Genomic DNA, 21,245 nt, shown 5'->3' on the forward strand with positions numbered 1-21,245 from the left:
GTGAGCTTGTTGTTGCAGCTGTGTTTTTGTTTATGCTTGAAATATGAAGATTACATTTTTTTCCTCCCATTAATAAATTAGCTGTAAATGCTCTTTCTTGTCTGTCACACATGACTCAGACAAAAATGTATTCCTTTAGATATATAATAGGGAGATTTATTTTTCAAATCTTTATTAAGTGCAACAGAATTGACATAAAAAAGGAACTGTTTTGGTAAAAAGTGAAACCAGCTGTTTATCTATATTGCCTAACAAAAAATGTCCTCAAATTATGTTTTCCAAAAGCAATTTCCACAACGTGAAGTCAAACACAGTAGAACTTGCATTGAAGCAAATACAATCTTTCTGTCTTTATAGCATTTCCCTAAAACATCAAAATCTCATAACTGAAATATTAATGTGCTCAAAAGGCAAAATGCAGTGGCCTTGCAGTCAACAAAATGCATGAAATGGATCTTGAAATTGTGTATACCACATTTTTGAGTATAAAACATGAAATACAAAAGCAGGTTACATCAAATCAGATCATTATCGTGCTCCTTTCGTGTCAGTAGGAGTGCCTATAAGTAAGTAACGAGCATAAACCTTTGATAAAAAAAATCTTAACGAGTATTAAATATGCTTGGAAAAAACATCCCATTTTAATATAATACAAATCTATGAACATGAGCCCTAAATTCATGACTTTGACACTCTTGATCACTCAAGACAGGTCCACTTGGATTCTAATTTGTTGGGTTTGAAAACACATCACACACAGACAGAACATCTCTTACAGACAGGTGGAGCAGAGGAGCCTAAGAGGAGAGGTCACTTTGGATTACTGAACCACAGTCAGATTAGTGGCCAGTGCTGGCCTCATTTTAAAGCCTTGGAGTGTCTTACCAGATCTGAACCAACAGAGAGAGTGGAATCTGACACAAAATTACTTTCTTATTGGAAAGAAGTGGAATAGAATATGTCAAAAGCATCAGTGAAAGTTCTGGATTTGTTAAAAAGCCCCATCTATGGATGAAAGTGGCCACAGTTTGTAACAGACATGAGAGAACGGCCTCTCCATGTATTTATTTCATCAAATCTTTTTTTGGTCACAAAATCCCATTCTCACACACATAAAAACATACACTATGTGTGAGTACGCTGAAGCAAACTATTTTTGAGAAGAGAATCTCAGGATTCCTCGTTGTGTTGGACCTTTGGCATAGTTAAATAAGCTCTTAGGATTCATAAAACATCTTCTTTGTGACAGTCGTTCCTCCCATGACGCTCCTCTGAACCACTTCTTTGGTGATTTGACGGGTCACTATGCCGCTGCTCTCTGTGTGCTGTGCGGTCATCATCATCCCATCTGTTACAGAGGAAGCAGCACATATTGTGTGAATATATCTCATTTACAGAAGACCAGAAGGGAAACTAAAGTGTTTAGCTGTACCTGAGAAGTAGGGGTCATTGAGCATGGTGTGTGAGATGTTGGTTCGTGTGGTGACTTCAGGTGGCATGTGGAACACTTCCCTCCTTGTCATTGATTGGCTGTTATACTGAGACAAGGCACCTAGAGAGGGTGACGAAATGCTGATATTGATATACTGCTACATATACAAAACTAGGAGAGAGTGATAGGAATGCTAAATGACTGTCTTTCAGTCTCTAACAGCCATTGTTATGAGATATTTGTTTTCATATTAAATGCTGTAAAAACTCAGCTTACTTCCATCTTGAGACTCAATAGTGATGATGCCCTCCCTCTCTGGACCGAAGCCCTGAGTGGTGCGAGCCTGAACTTTAAACTTGTAGGGAACGTTCTCGGTCAGGTTTGGGACAGTCAGGCTGGTCTCAGCACTGTCGCCATTCACCTGGAAGGAACGCATGTCACCTGGAGAAAACCAGAATCACATGTCAGAAGAGCAGTGTCCTAATCAAGACTAGAAATCACCACCTTACATAACATAACTACAAAGCATAACACAGGAGTGAAGCTCACCTCCACCATGCAGCTGTTCACAGGTCACTACATAGCCCAGGATGTCTCCATTGGGTTTGCGAGGTTTCTCCCAGCTGAGCTGCAGAGAATCAGGACTCAAAGCAGTGAAGACCAGGGGCCCTGGAGCACTGGGAGTGCTCAGAGTAAACGGTGAGCCTTCAGGCAAAGAGGAAGAGAAAGAAAAAGCAGAGCAGAGAAAGTTAGGAACACTGTCCCTATAGTGACAACAGGAAGACGTGGGTTCATCCAAGAATCAGAATCAATACCCGGCATGGGGCTGAGGGGACTCTTGGGATCGACGGCAGACTCAATGGTGATGACTCCCTCTCTCTCTGGACCCCAGCCCTCCTGGCTCTGAGCCTTCACCTTGAACAGGTAGGAGTGGTTGGGCAACAGGTCCTGGATGATCACAGAGTTCTCTGCTGGGTTCGTCACATTGATGCGCTTCATCTCACCTACAGGACAGGACACAGGCTCTTTAGAGTCAGCAGTAAATACTGCAGAGACAAAAAAATGGAGCTAGTGAAGGAAAATTAAGAGTTTCTAAAATATCAGTGAATGTGTAGCATGATTCTCTGTGACAGGGTTTAAAAAGATTTCCTTCATTTTGTGTTCCATGTTTATATCCTAGTGCACAGATTCAAACAAACACAGTTATGTAGTAAATGGTCTTTGGTCCCAGTGTTTATCTACCTCCATTGAGCAGCTGGTAAAGAACACAGTAGCCCAAGATGTCTTTCTCACAATGTGGCTCCTGCCAGCTGACTTTGAGGGCAGTTGGTCCCAGAGCAGAAAACACCAGTCTGCTGGGGGTGTCTGGGACACCAGGAGAGACTCGTGCATCTGATGCATAACAGAAAGACAGTGAGAACACTGTTGGATATAATCACTGTAAATATGTGTTCTTTTTGACAGTAAGGGACAGACTTTGTGATTCTTCCCTTTATCCCAGACAGACATATATTTCTCTTGACACAGTCTACAAACAATGTGCAGAGACATAAATCACTGAACATTTATTGCATGTATTTATATCTAAACTCTTCTTGTGAGTGCACTCAAGGATGCTGATATCTAAGAACTCTAAAGCTGCATTAATGATTTCTGTCCAGTTGGAGGCATCAGTACAACCCACAAACACAAATCTATCATATTATCACCATATAAAGTTGTTGTGATAAACAGGTTAGCAAACATTTGGCTGTTTACACATTCAGCTTCCATAGAGCTTCATGTTTCTGGCCACCTGACAAACTCCAGTATGCACTCTCTCTTTAGCTAAGGTTTGATCTCTGCCAATCCACCAAATACCTCAGTGCTATTAACTCTGTTAACTACTGTGTTCATCAGCTAATTGCTAATTTTGTGGCAAGGTGGTCGGAGTTGATGGGAGCTGCGATGTGTCTGGATACCAGTAAACCAAAACAATCAGCTAAAAGATGCTATCATTTTTTGTAGAGCTGAACTGACCTTTGGTCTTTTTTACGCGGGTTGGTCATTACAAGTGATCCATGTCACATTGCACATAGTTGTTTGATCAATAGTAAATATTATTAGAATATTAATATTCTTAATTAATATTATTAGAAATAAAACAGTGCTTAGTGCAGCTTTGAAAAAATCACAAACATATTCCTGTTGGACAATGTCTGAATGACAAGAAGGCTGATCAAAAATGTAAATGTAATTTATAGCATATAGAAACTGATGGCTAAGAAAAAAGGAAATACAATAATACAAGGTATGCCAGACGTAGCTAAATCACAGACAACAAACAATAGACATGATCAGATCAGACAACAAACCCTTAAAAAAATGAGAGAAGCAGGGATGAAGATGACTGAAGATGAAGACAAACGTCACACCCAGCAAACACATCTGTGCCGTCATGCTTGTATGCTGCAGACTTACCCTGGAGCACCCTGTCCAGATTATATAAGGCTTCGCTGACATCTGAAGACGGGTTCCTGGCCCTCGACCCCTGAGACAGGCTGTAGCTGAAATGGCTCTGAGAGCTGCTCTGCATCCCAGTGTAGCCGAACCCACCTGATGGCGCATTGAGCAGGGGGGCAAAAGAGGAGGACACCAGGACAATAAAGGGAAGATGCACAGAAAACAGAAGTGGCACAGAACAAGAGGGAGGAGAGCAGGTAGGAAGTAAAATAAAAAAAAGATGGGAGGGAGGGAGAAACAGCGATAGTCAGCATAGCTCCTGCAAAGTCTGTGTGGATAAGCCTGCTGTGCAGCCAACAGCCCCAACCCTGCTACTAGATGTCCAAGCTATCAACGTCACATGCTTTTTCAGTTTACCTGCTGAGGCATCTTAAACATTGCACTCCAAAGTAAAACCTTTCCCTTCTACATTTACTGTGCAGTAAATTCCAACCAGTGCTGAGGTCTAAAGCTTACTTTGAGGTGGGAACTTGTTTGACAAATCTCCCATGACGATAGAGTCCCGGATGTTCTCATCTGTGTAATTCCTGTTCTCCGAGCGTTTCCTCATGATGACTTCTGAGGTGTGTACCCCACCTCCAATCATATCCTGTCTGCGAGGGCTTCCTACAATATGATACAAAGATAAGTATAAAGACACGTACCACCTTGATGCTCAGTTTACATATTTATTTCTCAATGCAATTACTGCTGTCCATCTTACCTGCTCCAGACATGTAGGTGGTGGTTGTTTCTGTGGTGAAGGAGCCACCTGCCCCTCTGTAGTTTGAGCTCAGGGTGGACATAGGAGAGGACGATGCTGATAAGTTTCGTGTCCCTGAACCTCCTGGGAAAAGGAAGTTCTGGTCCCACTTCCCGTTCATCATATAATCTGTAAGAAAACACAATGGATGCCAGGATTTTCAATAGAAATTTAGGAAATTTAGATAGCTTTTAAACATCCTGACACTGACTGGAACAGCACTGGACCGCTGATGTGAAGCACCCAAAACCAGATTCAGCAAGGCTAGTGTAGAGGAAACACCAGCAGCTTCAGATGACTTGTTCCAGTCCACTTTGTGCCACTTACAGATTACAGAAACAGCAACAACAGTTTAGCAGGTAAGTAAAGGAATTTTGTCAATTGTGCCACAGGTAGGTAATTGGTGTTTTTTATTTCTGGCTGCTAAAGAGTCTGCGTTTGGTGCTGAATATTCAAACAATGAATTGTATTAAAGTATAATAGCCACAGAAACAGTGACTATGTAAAAGAAAAAGAATGCTGGCATTCTGACAGTGACAAAGTAACACTCTAAGCAGGTAGTTTAGCATGTTAATATGTCAAATGAAAAAAAGTGCAGCTCAAGCTGATGGGATTTTTACCAAAGCTGTAACACACTTAATGGAAAATCATTCTGCATTTGTCAAGACTCCTCTGGTGCCAGGGACCAGAGTGCCAGCCCTAGTACTAATTTGTTTACCTAATGTTGTTGCATGTGGCACTAAAATGATAGAATTGTGGTAGTTTTTACATTTCCTGCCTGTTGGTGGCAACATAAACATATCTTCATTTTTACATCTAAACTGTTGCTGCTGTTGGCTTGTGGGAAACATGTCAGAACAGTAGAGAATCTGCAGCTTACAAAATGTGAGTTTTCAGAAACCAGTTTCATGAGGTGCTTTGCATCTAAAAAGGAACATGGAAAAATGAAAACTAATACAGCTGCAAGAAAAGGTGTCATCATTGAAACTGCCCTGTAGAGATGAGACTGTATTTAATTAAGAGCCGCACAATATCTAAGCCTTTACACACACCCAACAAGCTGCTTCCTGATCACTACCTCCGCAGTGGGATGGAGAGAGGACAGACAGCGACAGGCACCTGAAAAAGCCTGCCCCCGATCATCAACTGGAGGTGTGGGCAGTTGATGCCAGCGCTCCTCTCTGAGCAGATGGGGTGGGAGGACAGATGGGGTAAGTGCCAACTAGGCACAAGGGGATTGAAGCCCAGAACTGAATGATTAGGCAAATGATAATATTTCTGAGCTGATCATGTCACGAAGGCAGAGAGAAGTGTTGGCTGGCTTGCCGGGCACACGACTGGCCGTGCAAAATAGCTGACATGCTACAGTAGCTGCCTGTCTGTGGGTCTGATGGAGTGGTCTTCACCTGGCAGGGGTGTTTGGGTGTAGCTGGGGTGGGGGGCCTCATCTGAGTTCGTCTCTGTGTCTGTGCTGAGCCGACTGGGGATGATGTCCACCTGCTTTTTCCACGACACCTTACGGAGATCCAGGTTGGACCCCACCAACTTGACATATTGCCAACCTTGTATATGGAGTCGTAGGGGAGAAGCAAGCAGGCGAGGGATAGATATGTAGGGAACAAGCATCAACTGTTTGCTTGACTACACATTGCTTTACAAAAGCTGTAACAGAAATGGGATTACATAATCTATCTATACCTATATATAATATAGATAAAGATAGATATAAATATAGAGATGTATTATTTCTTTAATAAAAATCCAAATTGTGTTGGAGGTTAGAAGTAACATCAGCTTTGTCTTCCAGAAAGCACAGAAACCTCTGCAGGAGTAGGGGAGTGACAGTAGATTTAATGAGGGAGGCCTTGCGGTTTGTGATTGAAAAGCACTTCTGTTGCAGATATCTGGGGATGCACTGGAAGCAGATTTTGTTGCTGCCTTGGGTGGGGCGTTGACTGCAGGAAAAATGCCTGCCAGATGGAAATTATACTGCAATGAGAATGATGCCATGTCTGAGCCTCACAACCCTTCCAGCGTATCCTTATTAATATTAGCCTTTTCAGACAAGAAAAACACAAGTGTAAAAGAGTCAGAGGGGAGCTGAGGAGGTTTTCTTAATTTGATATTTTGGGAGGCGTCTCACACATTGGAGGATTTCCTGCACCGCAGATATGACCTATGTTTCATTGCTGTCCAATCTCTCTCCTGACAGGGCAATGACACCTCAGCAAATATTGTATAAACACTTTGAGTATAGGAATAAAGCAGTCATGTCTGGAAGTACTGAGAACGCAGACTGAAGGTAAGTGGAGCCATGTAACCCTGATAGCAAGTCTGGCTATCACATGCATCTTGCACAATGAGTTTATACTGTCAGTGGATCGGAGCAGCTTGTGGTTTTGGCTCTGGGTACCCACCATCACCAGAGACGCTGGGTGTCTTAGAGCCTCCTGGGGACTTCAGCACCTCATTGCTATACATCAGATAGCTGTCATACTCCTCTCCTGCCTCAGCATCCACAATAGGGATATCTGGAATGATGGGAACTAGGGGCAGAAAAACAGAGAAATAAATCTCTTGTCAGGAGGCTCACAGATCCATTGTACTTGTTCTAGAGAGTTGTTTGTCTCAAACTTACTGGACAGAGGTCTGGCAGGCTGAGATGCCAGGTTGATGGTAGCATCTCTGAAGGGGCCCCAGCCCACGCTGTTCTTGGCATGGACCTTGTACTGGTAAGTTTGGGCATTCTGGAGGTTCTCAATCAATAGCATTCGCTTCTTGGGGTTGTCAATCTTCACTTTCTTAGCTGCTCCCACAGGCTCTGTGAGCAGAGGAATAAGATATGATGAAAATGCAGCCATGTGTACAGTATTTTGTGTTTTAAGGGGGAATCAGTCTTACTCAGCTCATCATCGATGGGGGTGTAGATGACCTCATAAGCCGTGATGATGCCATTGGTCTCTGCAGGCTCCGCCCAGCTGAGCTGAGTGACAGTTGGACTGATGACGTTGAAGGCCAGACGACCAGGCTCACCAGGCACTGGAGGAAGAGAGAACAGGAGCTTTTTTTTAAGGTCAAACAAGGCAGAGTTATAACATGAGCATTTACTTTATTGAAAAATGTTGCACCACACAAACTAGTTTTTATATTAGTTAGAAATTATTTGTTGTTAAATCTTTACTCCCAGCAATTGCTGATGCGTATTATTTTGAAAGTTCTATCTGCACCATTCATATTATCATCATCTGTTTCCTACAGTTCTTTCATCAGCTGCACTTGACTGGATTCACAATAATTACCATCCTCCTTAGTCTGACAGGTAACTACATTGGTATCACAGCCATCTCCCAGTGCATTGTAGGCACACACTCTCATCTCATAGTCACAATAGGGGTACAGGTGGGTTAAGTCAGCATGAGGGGTCTTCACATCTAAGACCTGGGCATCTTTCTCTGGGTCACCATAGATCCAGTACTTCACCTAAGGTGCAAAAGTAAAAAGAGACATAAGATACAACGTTTGACAAATACAATACCTATTGTAAAATATATGTACCAACACAAGTTGAAGCTTCTCATCATGTTAATTAGGCCATGTACCTTGTACCCCATAGGGTTACCAGGTGGTGGGTCCCAGTTGAGGCGGATACTTCTGGGTCCAGTTGGGATGGCATTAGGGTTTGGTGGAGCAAGAAGACGACCACCAGGAGAGGTAACACTTTGGTTTATGTAGCTCTTCTCCTGCTTCCTGGCAGTCTCTAATGGTCTGGGAGCTGCAGGAAGGTGATGAAGTTAGAAGATGAAGCAAACATTCACCAGATACAGTACCTCTGTTTTAGAATGATTTCTTCTTTCATACAAACTCAGATACACCACTTAAAATTCCAAAAAGGCTATTTCATGTCATCTGTATGTCCATGTTTTTGTGAAAAATTTAAAACATATCCCTATTGTGTCTTACCTCCATCTGTGACATTGACAAGGGTGGTCTTCCTCTCTCCAAGAGACGCATTGCTGCTTGGGTCAAACAGTTCAAGTTGGAAGGTCTCTGGATGGATTGGCCCTGGGTGCACTTTCGGTTCAATCACTATGTTCTTCTCAGTCTCTCCAGGACCAAACTTCAGAGGACCAGATAATTCAAACCGCTGGGCCTTCTTGGTGCGCCATTTAACTGTGGCAGGTGTATCCTCGTTGCGCGTCCGAACCACAGGGATGGTGTACGTTGGGTCAGATGTAGTGAAGTTCTGGGTGCCTTTTTTGAACATCACCACACTGGGCTCTGGATAAGATCATGGAAAGCAACAGAAGAAACCTTAGCAATCACTGTTTTGGCTGGGAGTAAGCGTAAGGCACACTGATGCATAGCCACTCATGTCCTTTTACCTGGTTGGTCTGCAATAGTGACAGTAGTTCTTGGGTAGCGCCCCAGCTTGGCACCTTGCCGTGGGTTACTGAGGTCCATGACAAACTGCTTAACCTGTTTGTCTTCCAAGAGGCCATCTTTCTCACTCAGCTCTAGCAGGCGAACAGGAACTACTTTCTGGGTCTCACCAGGCCCGTAGGTCAGGTCTCCTTCCACAGTCACATAGTCCTAAAAACATAGACCAGGTTAGTAATAGGGCTGTGCTGCTGATCGGTAACTCACCTGTCAGATGCTTTAAATTTCTTACAGTTACACTTCCACATACCGTACCAAGTATTTTAAAAAGTAGGAATCACCCCAACATTTGAATAGGTTTAAAGCTACCAATCTAAATTTAGGAGTACATTTAGTCTGCTCACCTTCTTATCCTTGGCTGTGAGGTCCCGTGTGCGGTATGTGACCTGTGTACGTCCATCCTCTATGATCTCTCTGCTGATTGGGATGTTGGCCACCCCTTCCTGCCTGCTGTAGGTGTAGGCTGGCTGGAGGAATGAGAAGACACTGGAGGCTGAGGAGAAACAAGGGGAAGGTCAGTTTAAGCAATTTATTGTGAAGGTTGCACATTTTCCCATTACCTTAGGTCACAGATTCCTCACCATGCTCTTTTATGATTGTGATGTTGACTAAACGTTTTCCAATTTCAGCAATGCCCAGTGGCACATCCCTGATCTCCACCTGCAGCTGCTTCTTGTCATCATCTTCATCTTTGACAAAGAGTGGCACATGAACGTCTAGTGACTCCACACCTTCTTGGAACTCTATAGCTCCCGCAGCCTCTGCAGAGGAAGTACAGATCAGACTTATTGAGAAACTTAAATTATTAGATTAAAATATACAGCAAACTACCCCACACATACAAACAGTTAACACACACCTCTGTCTGTGGCCACAGTATAGTAGCCTGGCACAACTGGGAGGTCTTGGAAGTTTCCAGATTGGACATTTTTCTCAGTGAGTTTGACAATATCAGGGTAGGTGTTACGAGGAGCAGACAGGACAGTGTCCATGATAGTGTAGTCCTGCCTGAAGAGCACATCAGGGAGAGAAAAGTTAGACTAGCATGACCAAGCCAGTAAACTCTGCTGTTGTCTGTTGCGTCAGTCAGAGCATTACCTTTTCCCAGCATTTCTTTGCATCCTGCAAGAACCAAAACGCATATTTAATTCTCAGAGAAGTGACATGAAATTTCCATTATTGTGAGAATATGAAGAGAACTGAAGCATACAATTACTCAACACGCAGCGTAAAAACTGGTCTTTTAAGGAACACATCTTACCTGAATGCAGTTTTTTGCACTTTCTGGGCCCCAGGAATCTGCTTGTACACCTCATTCAGCTGGATTGAATAAATACAGTACTCGTTGACACAGTCGTCTTCATACACTAAATCCACACATGCACACTAGTGAACCGAGACACACTCACGTTATCGGCCACTTCCTTGCGGAGCTGCTCGGCGTCTCTGGTTTCGGGCCGAGACAGGTTCTCAGAGAACAACCTGTTTAGCCGGAGTGAGACTGGGAACGGGACTAGATATGAAAAAAGAGAATCAAGGTCAGTTTATTGTTTCTTAGAAAATTTAGCTTTAAAAATCAATTTAACACTTACTGGTCTCTTTAGGGTTGGGCTTTATCAGAGCCTGAGGGTGATTGGGTCCTCGGTGCACATTATCTGTGACCTGCCAGCGAACCACGTCTGTTCCTTTGGGTGGACCAGTCCTCACCATTGGAGTGTCCAGATGATCTGAGGTGAGCAGAGACTGGCGGAGCAAATACTCATTTTCCTTAAATCCAACCATGCGACCTGCAGAGAGTAAGGTGATATATTCAATATGGTCCTGGTGAGGAGATGAACGATTTCAAGCAATTCTGTCAGATGTAATATGACAAAAGCCTTACCTCTACTGCAGCAAGGCAGCAGGGCAAGACAGCTCTGTGTTCAGGGAAGGAGAAGAGACATTATTTCAATTGCGACATAGAAATATCAGTTATTTAGTCCAAATGTGAGCGTTTGTACCTGACAGCAGTTTTTGAAGCAGGCACAGTATTTCCAGCAGCAGAGCAGCAGAAGTGCCAACAGTAACAAGAGGAACAACAGGAGAGGGAGCAACCACAGGAGGCTAGCAGGGGGACAATCTGGCAGGGCCATCACACAAAGGAGATAATGCTAAAACACAATGATCACACTGAACGCAAAGTTAAGTTATATTTACATGTAACCATGCATACAGTTTTTATTTTAATTTTCTACTTAACCAGTAGCGATAAATGGAATTTTGTTTGTGGTGCTCACACTTTAAATGACATTTAAAACACTGGTTTGATCAGATTTGGTGGACAGTGGACATGGTGATGTAAGAAATAACTCCACGACAAAGTGGCTTTCAAAGCAGTTTATGATATATAGTATCTACACTGTGAGTCAGTTCAGAGCAAATATATTCAGAAGCACAAAGAACAACAGAAATGTGTTGTAACAAATGATTCCATGGGTGCACAGATCCTATGTGACACACATCCAAGCTGCAGCTCACCTTTTTTCTCAAGCACCTGAACCTCCAAGACTTTTTCTAAACGACCTTTAGGGTCTTCAACAGTGTAGTGGTATGTGCAGTCGTCCTCCTCATCACGGAAACTGCATGAATCAAGGACCTCCTCCGCTGAAAGCACATATGTACACACATATATCAACTATTATTGTCATCATTGGTAAAAGCATAAAGTGTATCTGGCTAATTAATGATTTCATGAAAACACATCACTGCTTACGTTTCTTGAGTTCATCCACCATGACTATTTTGAAGGGACACTTATCACATGCTTCTTTGTCCTTCTTCTCTCCTGTCTTCCAGGCCTGACACTGAACGCAACTCCTTGTAGCCTCACACACACCCAACTGGGCCTGGACGCGATACACACACATCAACACACAAGGCCAGGGAAGACTACACAAGCATGTGTACAGACAGATTATGATAAAGAATATGAGGCACCGGTAGAATGATACACACTCTCCCTGACATACCTGCACAAAAATACATTTTCATACACTACGTTCACACACCTGGAAATTTGGCTCACAGGTTGAAGTCATCTCGATTCCAGATTGTGGACACTCACAGCGACCACACACACATTTACCTCGCCCACTGCAGACACCCTGTCACAGATAAATACATGGTCAATCAAAGATAGACTGGAGTGCAAGGTGAGGTGATGAAAAAAATCAACACCGTACGGCTCTACTCACCCCTTTACGGTCCAGACAGGTCTGATTGCTCTTGGGACACTCACAGGCCTTGCCCTCCCAGCCTTCTATACATGCACATCCACCCATAACACAAGAGCCACGGTCTGAGAAAAAAAAAAAGATGAAATACTTTCTTACTGACGTAGCTAAGGGGTAAATGGTGTGAGAGAGGAAATAGTGGCAGTGAACATTTTTAATCAAAAACTCTTAGTAGCAAGCAGAAAAGATGCTGATTAATAAATTAAAATAATAAGGGCAATAGAGTGAAAGTACATTTTAAGTAAGATTACTGCAGTAATAACTCAGCAGTTGCACATACAGTATATGAACTCATATATTGCACTTCTGATCAATTTCTTTTCACTTGTTTTAGTAGTAGTAATTAGTAATTAGTAATACATTAGTATTATAATGTATTAGATGCATTGGCATTATAATGGGAAGCATGACAGCCAGTTTGACTATAGTTACTGGAGAAATTCATTAATAGGCTAGCACATAAGTAGCATTATATGTGACATTAAATATTTAGTCAAATTTTTGTACCATTGCAGAGGAAGCCGGCGTATCTTGGACACTGGGTCTTGTCGTACTGACAGTAGGGTCCTTCAAACTGATCTGGGTTGTAGCACACACAGGTTCCACACTGCAGGCAGTCTCCACGGCCAGAACAAGGCTCCGTCATACCCGGCCCTACGCACTGGCTGGTGTCCAAAGCTGACGTAGTTTTGGAGCAGTTACAGAATGTACCCACCCTGAAGGAGACACGTGGACAACATGAAGTGAAAAAACCTTTGCTAAGACAGAGATATCATAACCCAAGTAAATATGTGGTGTATTGGTGTATTTTTATTCTTTATAAGAATTAATAATTAAAGTCCTACCAGCTATCATAGCACTGACATTTCCCACACACCAGGTCTCCATTGTCATGGCATCTGGGTGCTTTAGGGATGCGAGTCTGTAAAGATCAAAGAGATGCTGGGATTATTCGCCCATATATAAATGACTTTAACTTCACCTCTTTCAGTGTTACTCTGTGTCTCTACCTTCTCACATTCACACGTTGGACACAAAACTGAGGCTTTAACATTGACAGCAGCATTAAAGGTTGTAGGTTTGACTCTCATTGTTCCCTCTTTTTCATTTGTCCTTGCTTTACAGACATGGTCCTGCTCAACCATCCGTTGGGCTTTGAGACGCATCTTGAACTTGCCCTGGAGAACACACAAACACACACACAGAGGTTTTGATTAATGGTCTGTAAAACCTATCACACCCAAATGATTTCAGTCAGTCATTACTAAACCCATCCATCCATCCATCCATCCGTCCACCCATCCATCCATCCATCCATCCATTATCTATACCCCCTTATTCCTATTTAGGGTCCCAGGGATCTGCTGGAGCCTATCCCAGCTCTCTTTGGGTGAACGGCAGGGGTACACCCTGGACAGGTCACCAGTCCATCACAGGGTCACATAGAGACAAACAACCTCACACACTCACAGAAAAGTCCCTGCTGAGTTTCGAACCAGGAACCTTCTTGCTGTGAGGCAACGGTGCTAACCACCAAGGCACTGTGCTGCCTTATCCTTAATCACATTGTTTCCAATAAAAAATAGTTCTCTTACTATTGCTCCAGGCTTAAAATCGAAGGCCCCATATTCTGCAACCCTTCCACTGGTGGACAAGAACTGAGCTTCAAAAGCCTTGGGTCTGTCTTCTGCACGGATGCTCATCTTAGAACGGATACTCTGAAACAACATATGAGAACATCAGCCAACAGAAATCTGATCATGATTTAACTGCATACTGAGAGCCAGAAAGTGTAAAAAAAAACAGAAACATATTCTTCCACCTAACAGGTGACATTTTACCTCAAAGGCGATCTCCATGACCTGCAAGATATTGGATGAGTCTTCTTGCAGCAGTCCAACCTCAGCGATGGGAAAGTACTCTTTGAGTTTCTATAGAAAAGCACACACAATACAAAACATAAAACAATTACCTATACCAAAACTTGCCAATATAAAAACCTGACACTGTGTTTCAGGAGCATAGCCTGAATGAAAGCTGATCTGAACACTGGTCCCACCAACCTCGTAGTATGAGTAGGAGTGGTTGGTGACAGCAAAGATGGGGATGATGTTGTGTTTGCCCAGCAGACGAACCAGTGTAGGTATTGAAGGATAATCCTGATATATATCCTGTGTGTATTTGCCTGCTGCATCCAGGTGGCAGCGCTCATCGTTCCGCGGCAGGATGCCCGACAGCACATTGGCGCCGTCTGCCTCGTAGTGGAAGGCAGACTCGGTGGAGAAAACCAGGAGGTGAGTGCTGTGGTTTCGCCAACCAATTCTATCCTGGAAGAAGAAAACAAATAAAATGGGAGCAGAATTTCCTGAGTGTAATGAATTGAGAAAAGGGGCATTTTTATTACTTAGATATCCAACATTTAATATGTCATACAAAGATTGCTTTTTCTTTTATTTCAAATTTAATATTGTCTGAATTAAAAGTCAGGTTACACCTTAGCTCACTGATAGAGGTGACGTTTTTGGACCTGGGTTTTAATTTTACAAGTGTCTGATTTTGTACTTATCATTCCTACTAACCCCACAAACTGCAGCCTGCAATATGGCATCAAATCCTCCTTCAGGAGGGTCCAGGTTGCCAGATATTCTCTCTCTCTGGAGCTCACTGGTAAAGAACTCCAAGTTGCTGGTCAGCTTGATGACGTTTTGGAAAGCGAATGGTGGGTCGCTGTTGGGCCATGGCTCTGCAAGTCTGAGAAACAAAGGAGTGAAAACAAAGAGAAAGAGGAAAATATATATATATATATATATTTACACTACACTATTCCATATATATGCTTAGAGTGTCAGTGTGTTCTTCTGTCTTACTTGGAGGGTCTCATATCAGTCTGTGGCTCAATCACTTTGTCCACAAATTTTCCAAAGCCGATGGTGTAGTCGTCTGACAGCTTTCCCACCAGTGAAGCTACAGGCAATCCATTCCATCAGTATTACACTGTCAGCATACTTGTTAACACAACACACCAGTGTTTCAAAGCCACTCACCCAGCTCTTTGCCCATCCTCTTCAAGTTGTCCAAATCGTCAGCCATGGAGTTGGAGAAATCCATAAGAATATAAAGATCCAGGGGGCCTTTGGTTGGAGCAAACACCTCCACGTCCACCATCTTCTCTTCTCCTGGGAGAAAGGTCATGCTCATCTGCTGTGGAGACACCTGAGACTGCTGAAGCCTCATGTTGATTTGTTGTGCCTGAGCAGTAAGAGGGGGGCAATGAACAGGAAGGACAAAGGAAAGTTACAATTTAAGAATTATTGACTTAAACAGTAATAAAAGCTTGAGACTAAAAGACTGATGGAATGATGAGTCTCACCTGCTCAATCATCATACTGCTTTGAGCTGTGATTATAGCCGCAGCACTGCAGCCATAGGCGAGCACATTCTCATACAGGTCACAGCGAGCACGGTTAAATGTCTGTGCCAACAGGAAGATGTTTGATTAGTCACTTCTTCTTACTTGTCTAACCTTCAATTAACATCAGAATCATTTTCTTGCTTTCTGTTAACTCTAATTAGATGTCATGCAGATGGCTCCATCAGCTGTATTAGCATGTGACTGAAGTTTCATACTTTGGGAGGAATCTGAGCAAATTCTGACCTCTGATACAGACATGATGCAACTGACAGCCTTGAAACAGCTGTTAGGTTGACACTACGTTTTTGTTTTGTTTTTTTCATTTGTGGTCAAATTATTCATTGTAATTTGTTAACTTGTTTTTTCAAATGTACTACTACTGTGCACATTAGCATGCATATTGCAAAACATTGGTCAGTGGTAAGCATTTCATTCTTTGGCATGCCATAGACCCAATGATTCATCTCAGGACAGACACATTTGATGGCAGTTCTCTATTCTCCTTCTGGTTAGTGCTCTCACCTCATCGGTGCAGTAAGCACAGCCTTTCCCAGCCTGCAGACATTCTGAGCAGGTCTCGGACCTGGAAGCGAAGCAGTAATTCACTGTGGGATAGGATGAGAGGGGAGGGTGTCAGGAAGAGTCACAGAGAGGCAACGAATTGAGAATCAGACCCATGAAACACGGTAAGAACTGACTTCTTTAAAGAAACTGAAAAAACTCAAATTAGTAGTTTCACCTTCAGCATAACAGCAGGTTAAAAGGACTGCTAGAAGCCCAAGCCCCACTGAGAGATGCAGCGCCCATCTCCCCATCTCCTTCCTGCAACACAAAAATGAATACAAGTACTGTCACATAAAATATACTCACAGCTAAAACACACTCTTACAGAGATAGACAGTTATCCCCCACTAAAACCTCTGCAGGCTAAGGTGTAACTTGAACCACCTGTCACTTTCCCTCGGTCAAGGCCCAGAGAAAGTGAACAGGCCTTGGCACGCCTCCCTTTCACTTCGCTTTGTGAGAAGAGCCACTATCAGAATGGCTTAAACAGAAAGGCAGCCTGCACTTTCGGAAAACAACCATAAGGACACTGTTTAAAAACCTTTTCCTCCTGAAAATGAGTGAAATACACGTGAATATATGCACAAATGGCAACCCACAGTCCACATTTACACATAACAGATTTTCTCACTTAGCTCTAGTGCTTTAGTACTTTTGAGATTTGCCACACACAAAATTCAATTTACCTCCATTAGGCAGAAAGCTTGATGACATACTGCAATTTGGATAGCACAGCTTTTTAGTGAGATTTTTCCCAGCAAAGACTGGGTCATATGATAATATGGACTTGCTCTTCATACCAGGAAGTTAAATAGTGTCTTTCATGCAGTGGAACCTGGTGCACCATCTACTGTTCTCCTAATGTTAGGTTTAGACAGAGATATACTATCAAGAACCAGCTGAGGCATGATAAAAAAAATGGTAAAAGAGTAATGAACTAAGGAGACTAATACAGGGTGGGACCTGGAAACAGTCTGAGCGACATGCTGTGTAGACTCTTCACAATAAAACCACTTTATAATTTCATGTTGGAATCTTGGATGGAGAACAATCTGATAGACGGGAAGTCGCAGAAATGACCTCTACTCAAAGACAGGAGGTGGAGAGTGAACAAAGGGCACTATGTGGCCTGAAATGTCTCAGCGATTGTCTCAGTGGGCAGATAGTTGTGCCACAGTGCACAAAAATGTTGATTTGTGCTTTGAAGATTTACAACACCGAGAAGGAATTTCTGCTTGAGGTGAGAGGATGACTTGTCCGAGTTGAAAACACAGCCTGAAAACACATGGGAAAAGCACCTTAGCACGTTGCTGTGAGCTTGAGCTGACTACAGGTGTGTGTGAGTTCATGCCATGAGGTGTCCAATAAATCACTAACCAGGTGGGTCCAGGGCAAAAAGACCAGACCAGAATCAGTAATGGAATTCGAGCTGAGCAGAGAAAAAGGACTTTGTGTTTTGCTCTCTCTGAGACAAAATCAAAGGCACGCAGGCATTTTTAACACTCGCAGCAAACTGGGAGACACAAATTACAGCTTCCAAGAGACAGAAAATAGAACTGAGTCACTCCTGCTACTTTTCCTTTGAAAAGTCTGAATGAGCCCGAGGCTCAGAAAAACATGTTTTTCCGGAGGTTAAAGCTGTAGTTGTTGTCTCTATAGACAACAACATGCCTGCCAGGTGAACATACCACCGCTGGGTGTGGGTCTGACCCTGTCCTGACATCATCAGGGTGTGGGGGGGCTATTGATAACAAGTTTGAGGGTCATATTCAGGGTCTGGCAACCTAAATCTCACCAAACACATGCCTTTGAAGTTATCTCTGTATTCCACCTTAAAACTCAAACAGTCCATCCTTCACCTGTACTGCACTGTAATCTTGCTTTGATATGGGCAATCATGCAGAAAGGGCAGCTAAAATGATATAATAATAAAATAATCTCTGAGCCCAACACAAATCTGTCTAGAGTTCAGTCTCTAGTACCACAATCAAAACCACAGGGTGAGATATGAAGTTACATAACCCACACCTTACAGCTCCTCATCCTGCTCAAAAGTCACACAAATACGACCTGGCACAATAATTAGATTCACAAGACACAGAATAACACATTTAAGATGAATGCCACAGAAAACAATGGAGCCATTAGGAAATTAATGACTGAATAGAAAGAGATTACTGCTCTAACAGACCTGTTATTACGTTCTCACCAAGTCCAAGTCCAAAAGTCCAACAGTAAATAAGAAAGTAGCGAATTCCTTTTTGCTTTGTTTGACCCAAGATTTGGGTAAAAGTTTGTATCCACTTGTGTTAAAAACCAAAAAAATCTTCAAGTCCTTGAGTCCAAGTTCAAAGTTTCTCTTCTGTCTTTTTGTTTTTTCCTTCCTGTACAATCGACTCTGGTCAAATATTGACTTATTTGCCCTTAAACTCAGCAGAGTTGAGTGTTTGTGTGTATGTCCTCATGTGTGCAGGAGTCTATATGGGAGGAAGATATGAGAGACAGAGCAACTGAGTGAATTTGACTGTGTGCTGTGACTTGATCCCTCCTTCGGCTTTAGGGTGCGCGCACACACACACACACACACACACACACAAACACACACACACACACACCCACACCCACACCCACACACTCCCTTCCCTATCCAGGTGAGTAGCTGTGATGGAGAGGGTTAACTCCCTTCCTGTATCTCTACCCCTTCCCCACTGTGTTAGAAGTGAAAAGCTCCACACCTCTGTGTGTGGAGGCCCCCCTCCCTGCTGCATTCCACCCCGACAGGAGTTCACCTGTGTAGGCATGACACTGGAGAGCCAGGCTCCTCCTTCCACTGCCTCCTCCCAAGCTCTTGGGAGCGGCACACAGAGCAGAACACTGCCTGCAGGCTACGGGAAATGGCTTTGTGACTCTTGTGTTTACACAATTGTGTGCTCATACTTACGGGCACATTTTCTACTTACAGGCACATTTTCTACTTGTCAAATATTTGAGATGAACATTAAGACTGCCACATGTTTTTTTTCTCCATTTCCTGAAGGTGAAGTCGCTTTGTGGAAGACATAAAGTTCCAGTCTAGGAATCTGCATTCCTGAGTAGGGGGACCAGCATGGCACAGTGACCCTGGCACTCAATCCTAGTGCTCAATGTGCTTAATTGTGTTTCCATGGTCATTTACAAAGGAGCCTACAAAGCCTGAGTAGACTAGATTGTGAAATTTTGTTCCTCTTTTCTTTAAACTTGGCCTTTGAATGTTTTTTTTTCCCAGGTCAGGATTCACAGAAATCTTATTTTAATAAGATTATTATTTTAATTTGTTGAAATTATTATTATGTTAATTGTTATTTTATGTAAACACCTGCTCTATAACCCACTTTACTTGAATCTGCTTAGTTTCATAGATTTAGATTTATTTGTGTTGCATTCCTGTTTGATAGATGCTATTGTAATAGGATTTGATTTAGTGCTACAATAATATTTTGGAGAATGCAGTAGGAGTAGCAGATAAAACCAATTTCACTGAAAGCTGTGTAATGTCTTTGGAAAGGCTTTTCCTCCTGACTCCAGCAGACCACACAGTAGGAGCTAAACATTCATCTCAATCACTGCCATTGAACTTTATCACACCCACACCAGAATCAATCCAATATTTGTGATGTAGATGTAGGATACAAGGAGCTGTTGACTCAGAAGAGAAAACAGCTTCTTTCCTCCCCACTGTACACACCACACTGTGCAGTCTGAATGGGGACATACACCATGACGCTCCTAGCAACCAGATCTGATTTGGTACAATGGGTAACTTCTCCCCAGGGGAATAAAACCTCCTGCAGAAACAACTCTTCCCACCTCTCTCTGGCTTTCTTGGACGACACTCTGGCAGCAACGCCAGACTAAACAGCCATTTCACAAGTTGAGGGAGGAGATGGAAGGGTGTGACCCACCTGCTGTATCATTTTTTAATTTGTGCATGACTTTCTAAAGTGCAGGACATAAAGTACTTTTCATGCTCGACTTGAACCTTTAGTACACACATGCTATGACTCTGACTGGTTAATATGAGCAATTTATGTATATTGTAAATGTTGAAAAGAGAATCAAATCTACTGTGCTTTCTAACGCTAGAATATACCACACATAAGCTCATTTGTAACACTTAACTTTAGACAAGTTGTTCACTAAATCATTAAAACACACACACAGTACACCAAAGACCACGGGTATTACATCTGTGGCACAGAACTGATCTCATCTGTCCTTTGCAAACATTATGACTTAAGACGTCACTTACTGTTAACAAGATGTGGTCGTGGTGAACTGGACCCATCAGCTGAACGGACACTCGGTCCTCATGGAGGCTGATTTTGGAAACCAGAACAGTTTCCACCCTCAAAAAAAGTATTAGTAGCACAAGTTTGTGGATTCAGAGGACAAGCCTGACAAGAATCTCTCCCCTCTCAGCCAGGGGGGTGAACAGGGGGGTGAACAGCTCCTCGCCAATTTACATGACAAAAACTGCGCTTTTTGGTTCAGTGAGTTCATTCAGAGCTTATAATGGAGACTCTTTTTTTCCCACCAGTAAATCCTCCGCAGGGATGTAGACCACAGCACACAGAAACATTTTACTATGACAGAGCTGCACGTTAGAAGAATTATGAAAACAACCATATACATACACGGAAACAAAGCTGACCGCTATTTATAACTTTATTTTGGTACAAATAATAAAAAAAACTGCATAGGGGTTATAACATAATATATATTTTTATATATATGGTAACAAAAGTACTGAAGAAGGGTTAAGGAAATACTAAAGTTATATTAGTGTCCTGCCTGGTCACTATAAGGATTAAGAGACAGACTGACTCTACAGCAGGACAACTTGAA

At 42.7% G+C, this 21,245-nt stretch overlaps 1 protein-coding gene across 4 annotated transcripts; it reads right to left on the reverse strand.

The window, feature by feature from the left end:
- Window positions 1–130: 130 nt before the first annotated feature.
- itgb4 (integrin, beta 4) lies at window positions 131–20,667 on the reverse strand. Of its 4 annotated transcripts, none has more exons than XM_026315354.2 (42): window positions 18,553–18,878; window positions 16,537–16,619; window positions 16,320–16,402; window positions 15,756–15,857; window positions 15,430–15,634; window positions 15,253–15,349; window positions 14,965–15,136; window positions 14,449–14,712; window positions 14,227–14,316; window positions 13,981–14,103; window positions 13,396–13,563; window positions 13,231–13,307; window positions 12,893–13,101; window positions 12,347–12,450; window positions 12,161–12,256; window positions 11,866–11,998; window positions 11,631–11,756; window positions 11,114–11,232; window positions 10,996–11,029; window positions 10,706–10,900; window positions 10,523–10,626; window positions 10,375–10,433; window positions 10,212–10,235; window positions 9,973–10,121; window positions 9,695–9,874; window positions 9,458–9,606; window positions 9,059–9,266; window positions 8,637–8,954; window positions 8,276–8,448; window positions 7,976–8,156; window positions 7,578–7,715; window positions 7,315–7,497; window positions 7,094–7,222; window positions 4,638–4,805; window positions 4,391–4,540; window positions 3,893–4,027; window positions 2,675–2,824; window positions 2,248–2,436; window positions 1,982–2,137; window positions 1,709–1,873; window positions 1,433–1,552; window positions 131–1,348 (listed from the first exon to the last, which is right to left on the reverse strand). In XM_026315354.2, exons 2-42 carry the CDS (start codon window positions 16,610–16,612, stop codon window positions 1,218–1,220), a joined length of 5,832 nt encoding a protein of 1,943 aa, XP_026171139.1. In that variant the 5' UTR covers window positions 16,613–16,619; window positions 18,553–18,878; the 3' UTR covers window positions 131–1,217. The 4 variants fall into 4 exon arrangements, with proteins under 4 accessions (XP_026171139.1, XP_026171138.1, XP_026171137.1 ...); XM_026315353.1 differs by lacking the exon at window positions 18,553–18,878 and adding an exon at window positions 20,650–20,667 and having other exon boundaries at window positions 1,208–1,348; XM_026315352.1 differs by having other exon boundaries at window positions 1,208–1,348; window positions 18,571–18,878.
- Between the last annotated feature and the right edge of the window lie 578 nt (window positions 20,668–21,245).

This window comes from Mastacembelus armatus, chromosome 19, assembly GCF_900324485.2.
Source record: "Mastacembelus armatus chromosome 19, fMasArm1.2, whole genome shotgun sequence".
Taxonomy (NCBI): Eukaryota; Metazoa; Chordata; class Actinopteri; order Synbranchiformes; family Mastacembelidae; genus Mastacembelus; species Mastacembelus armatus.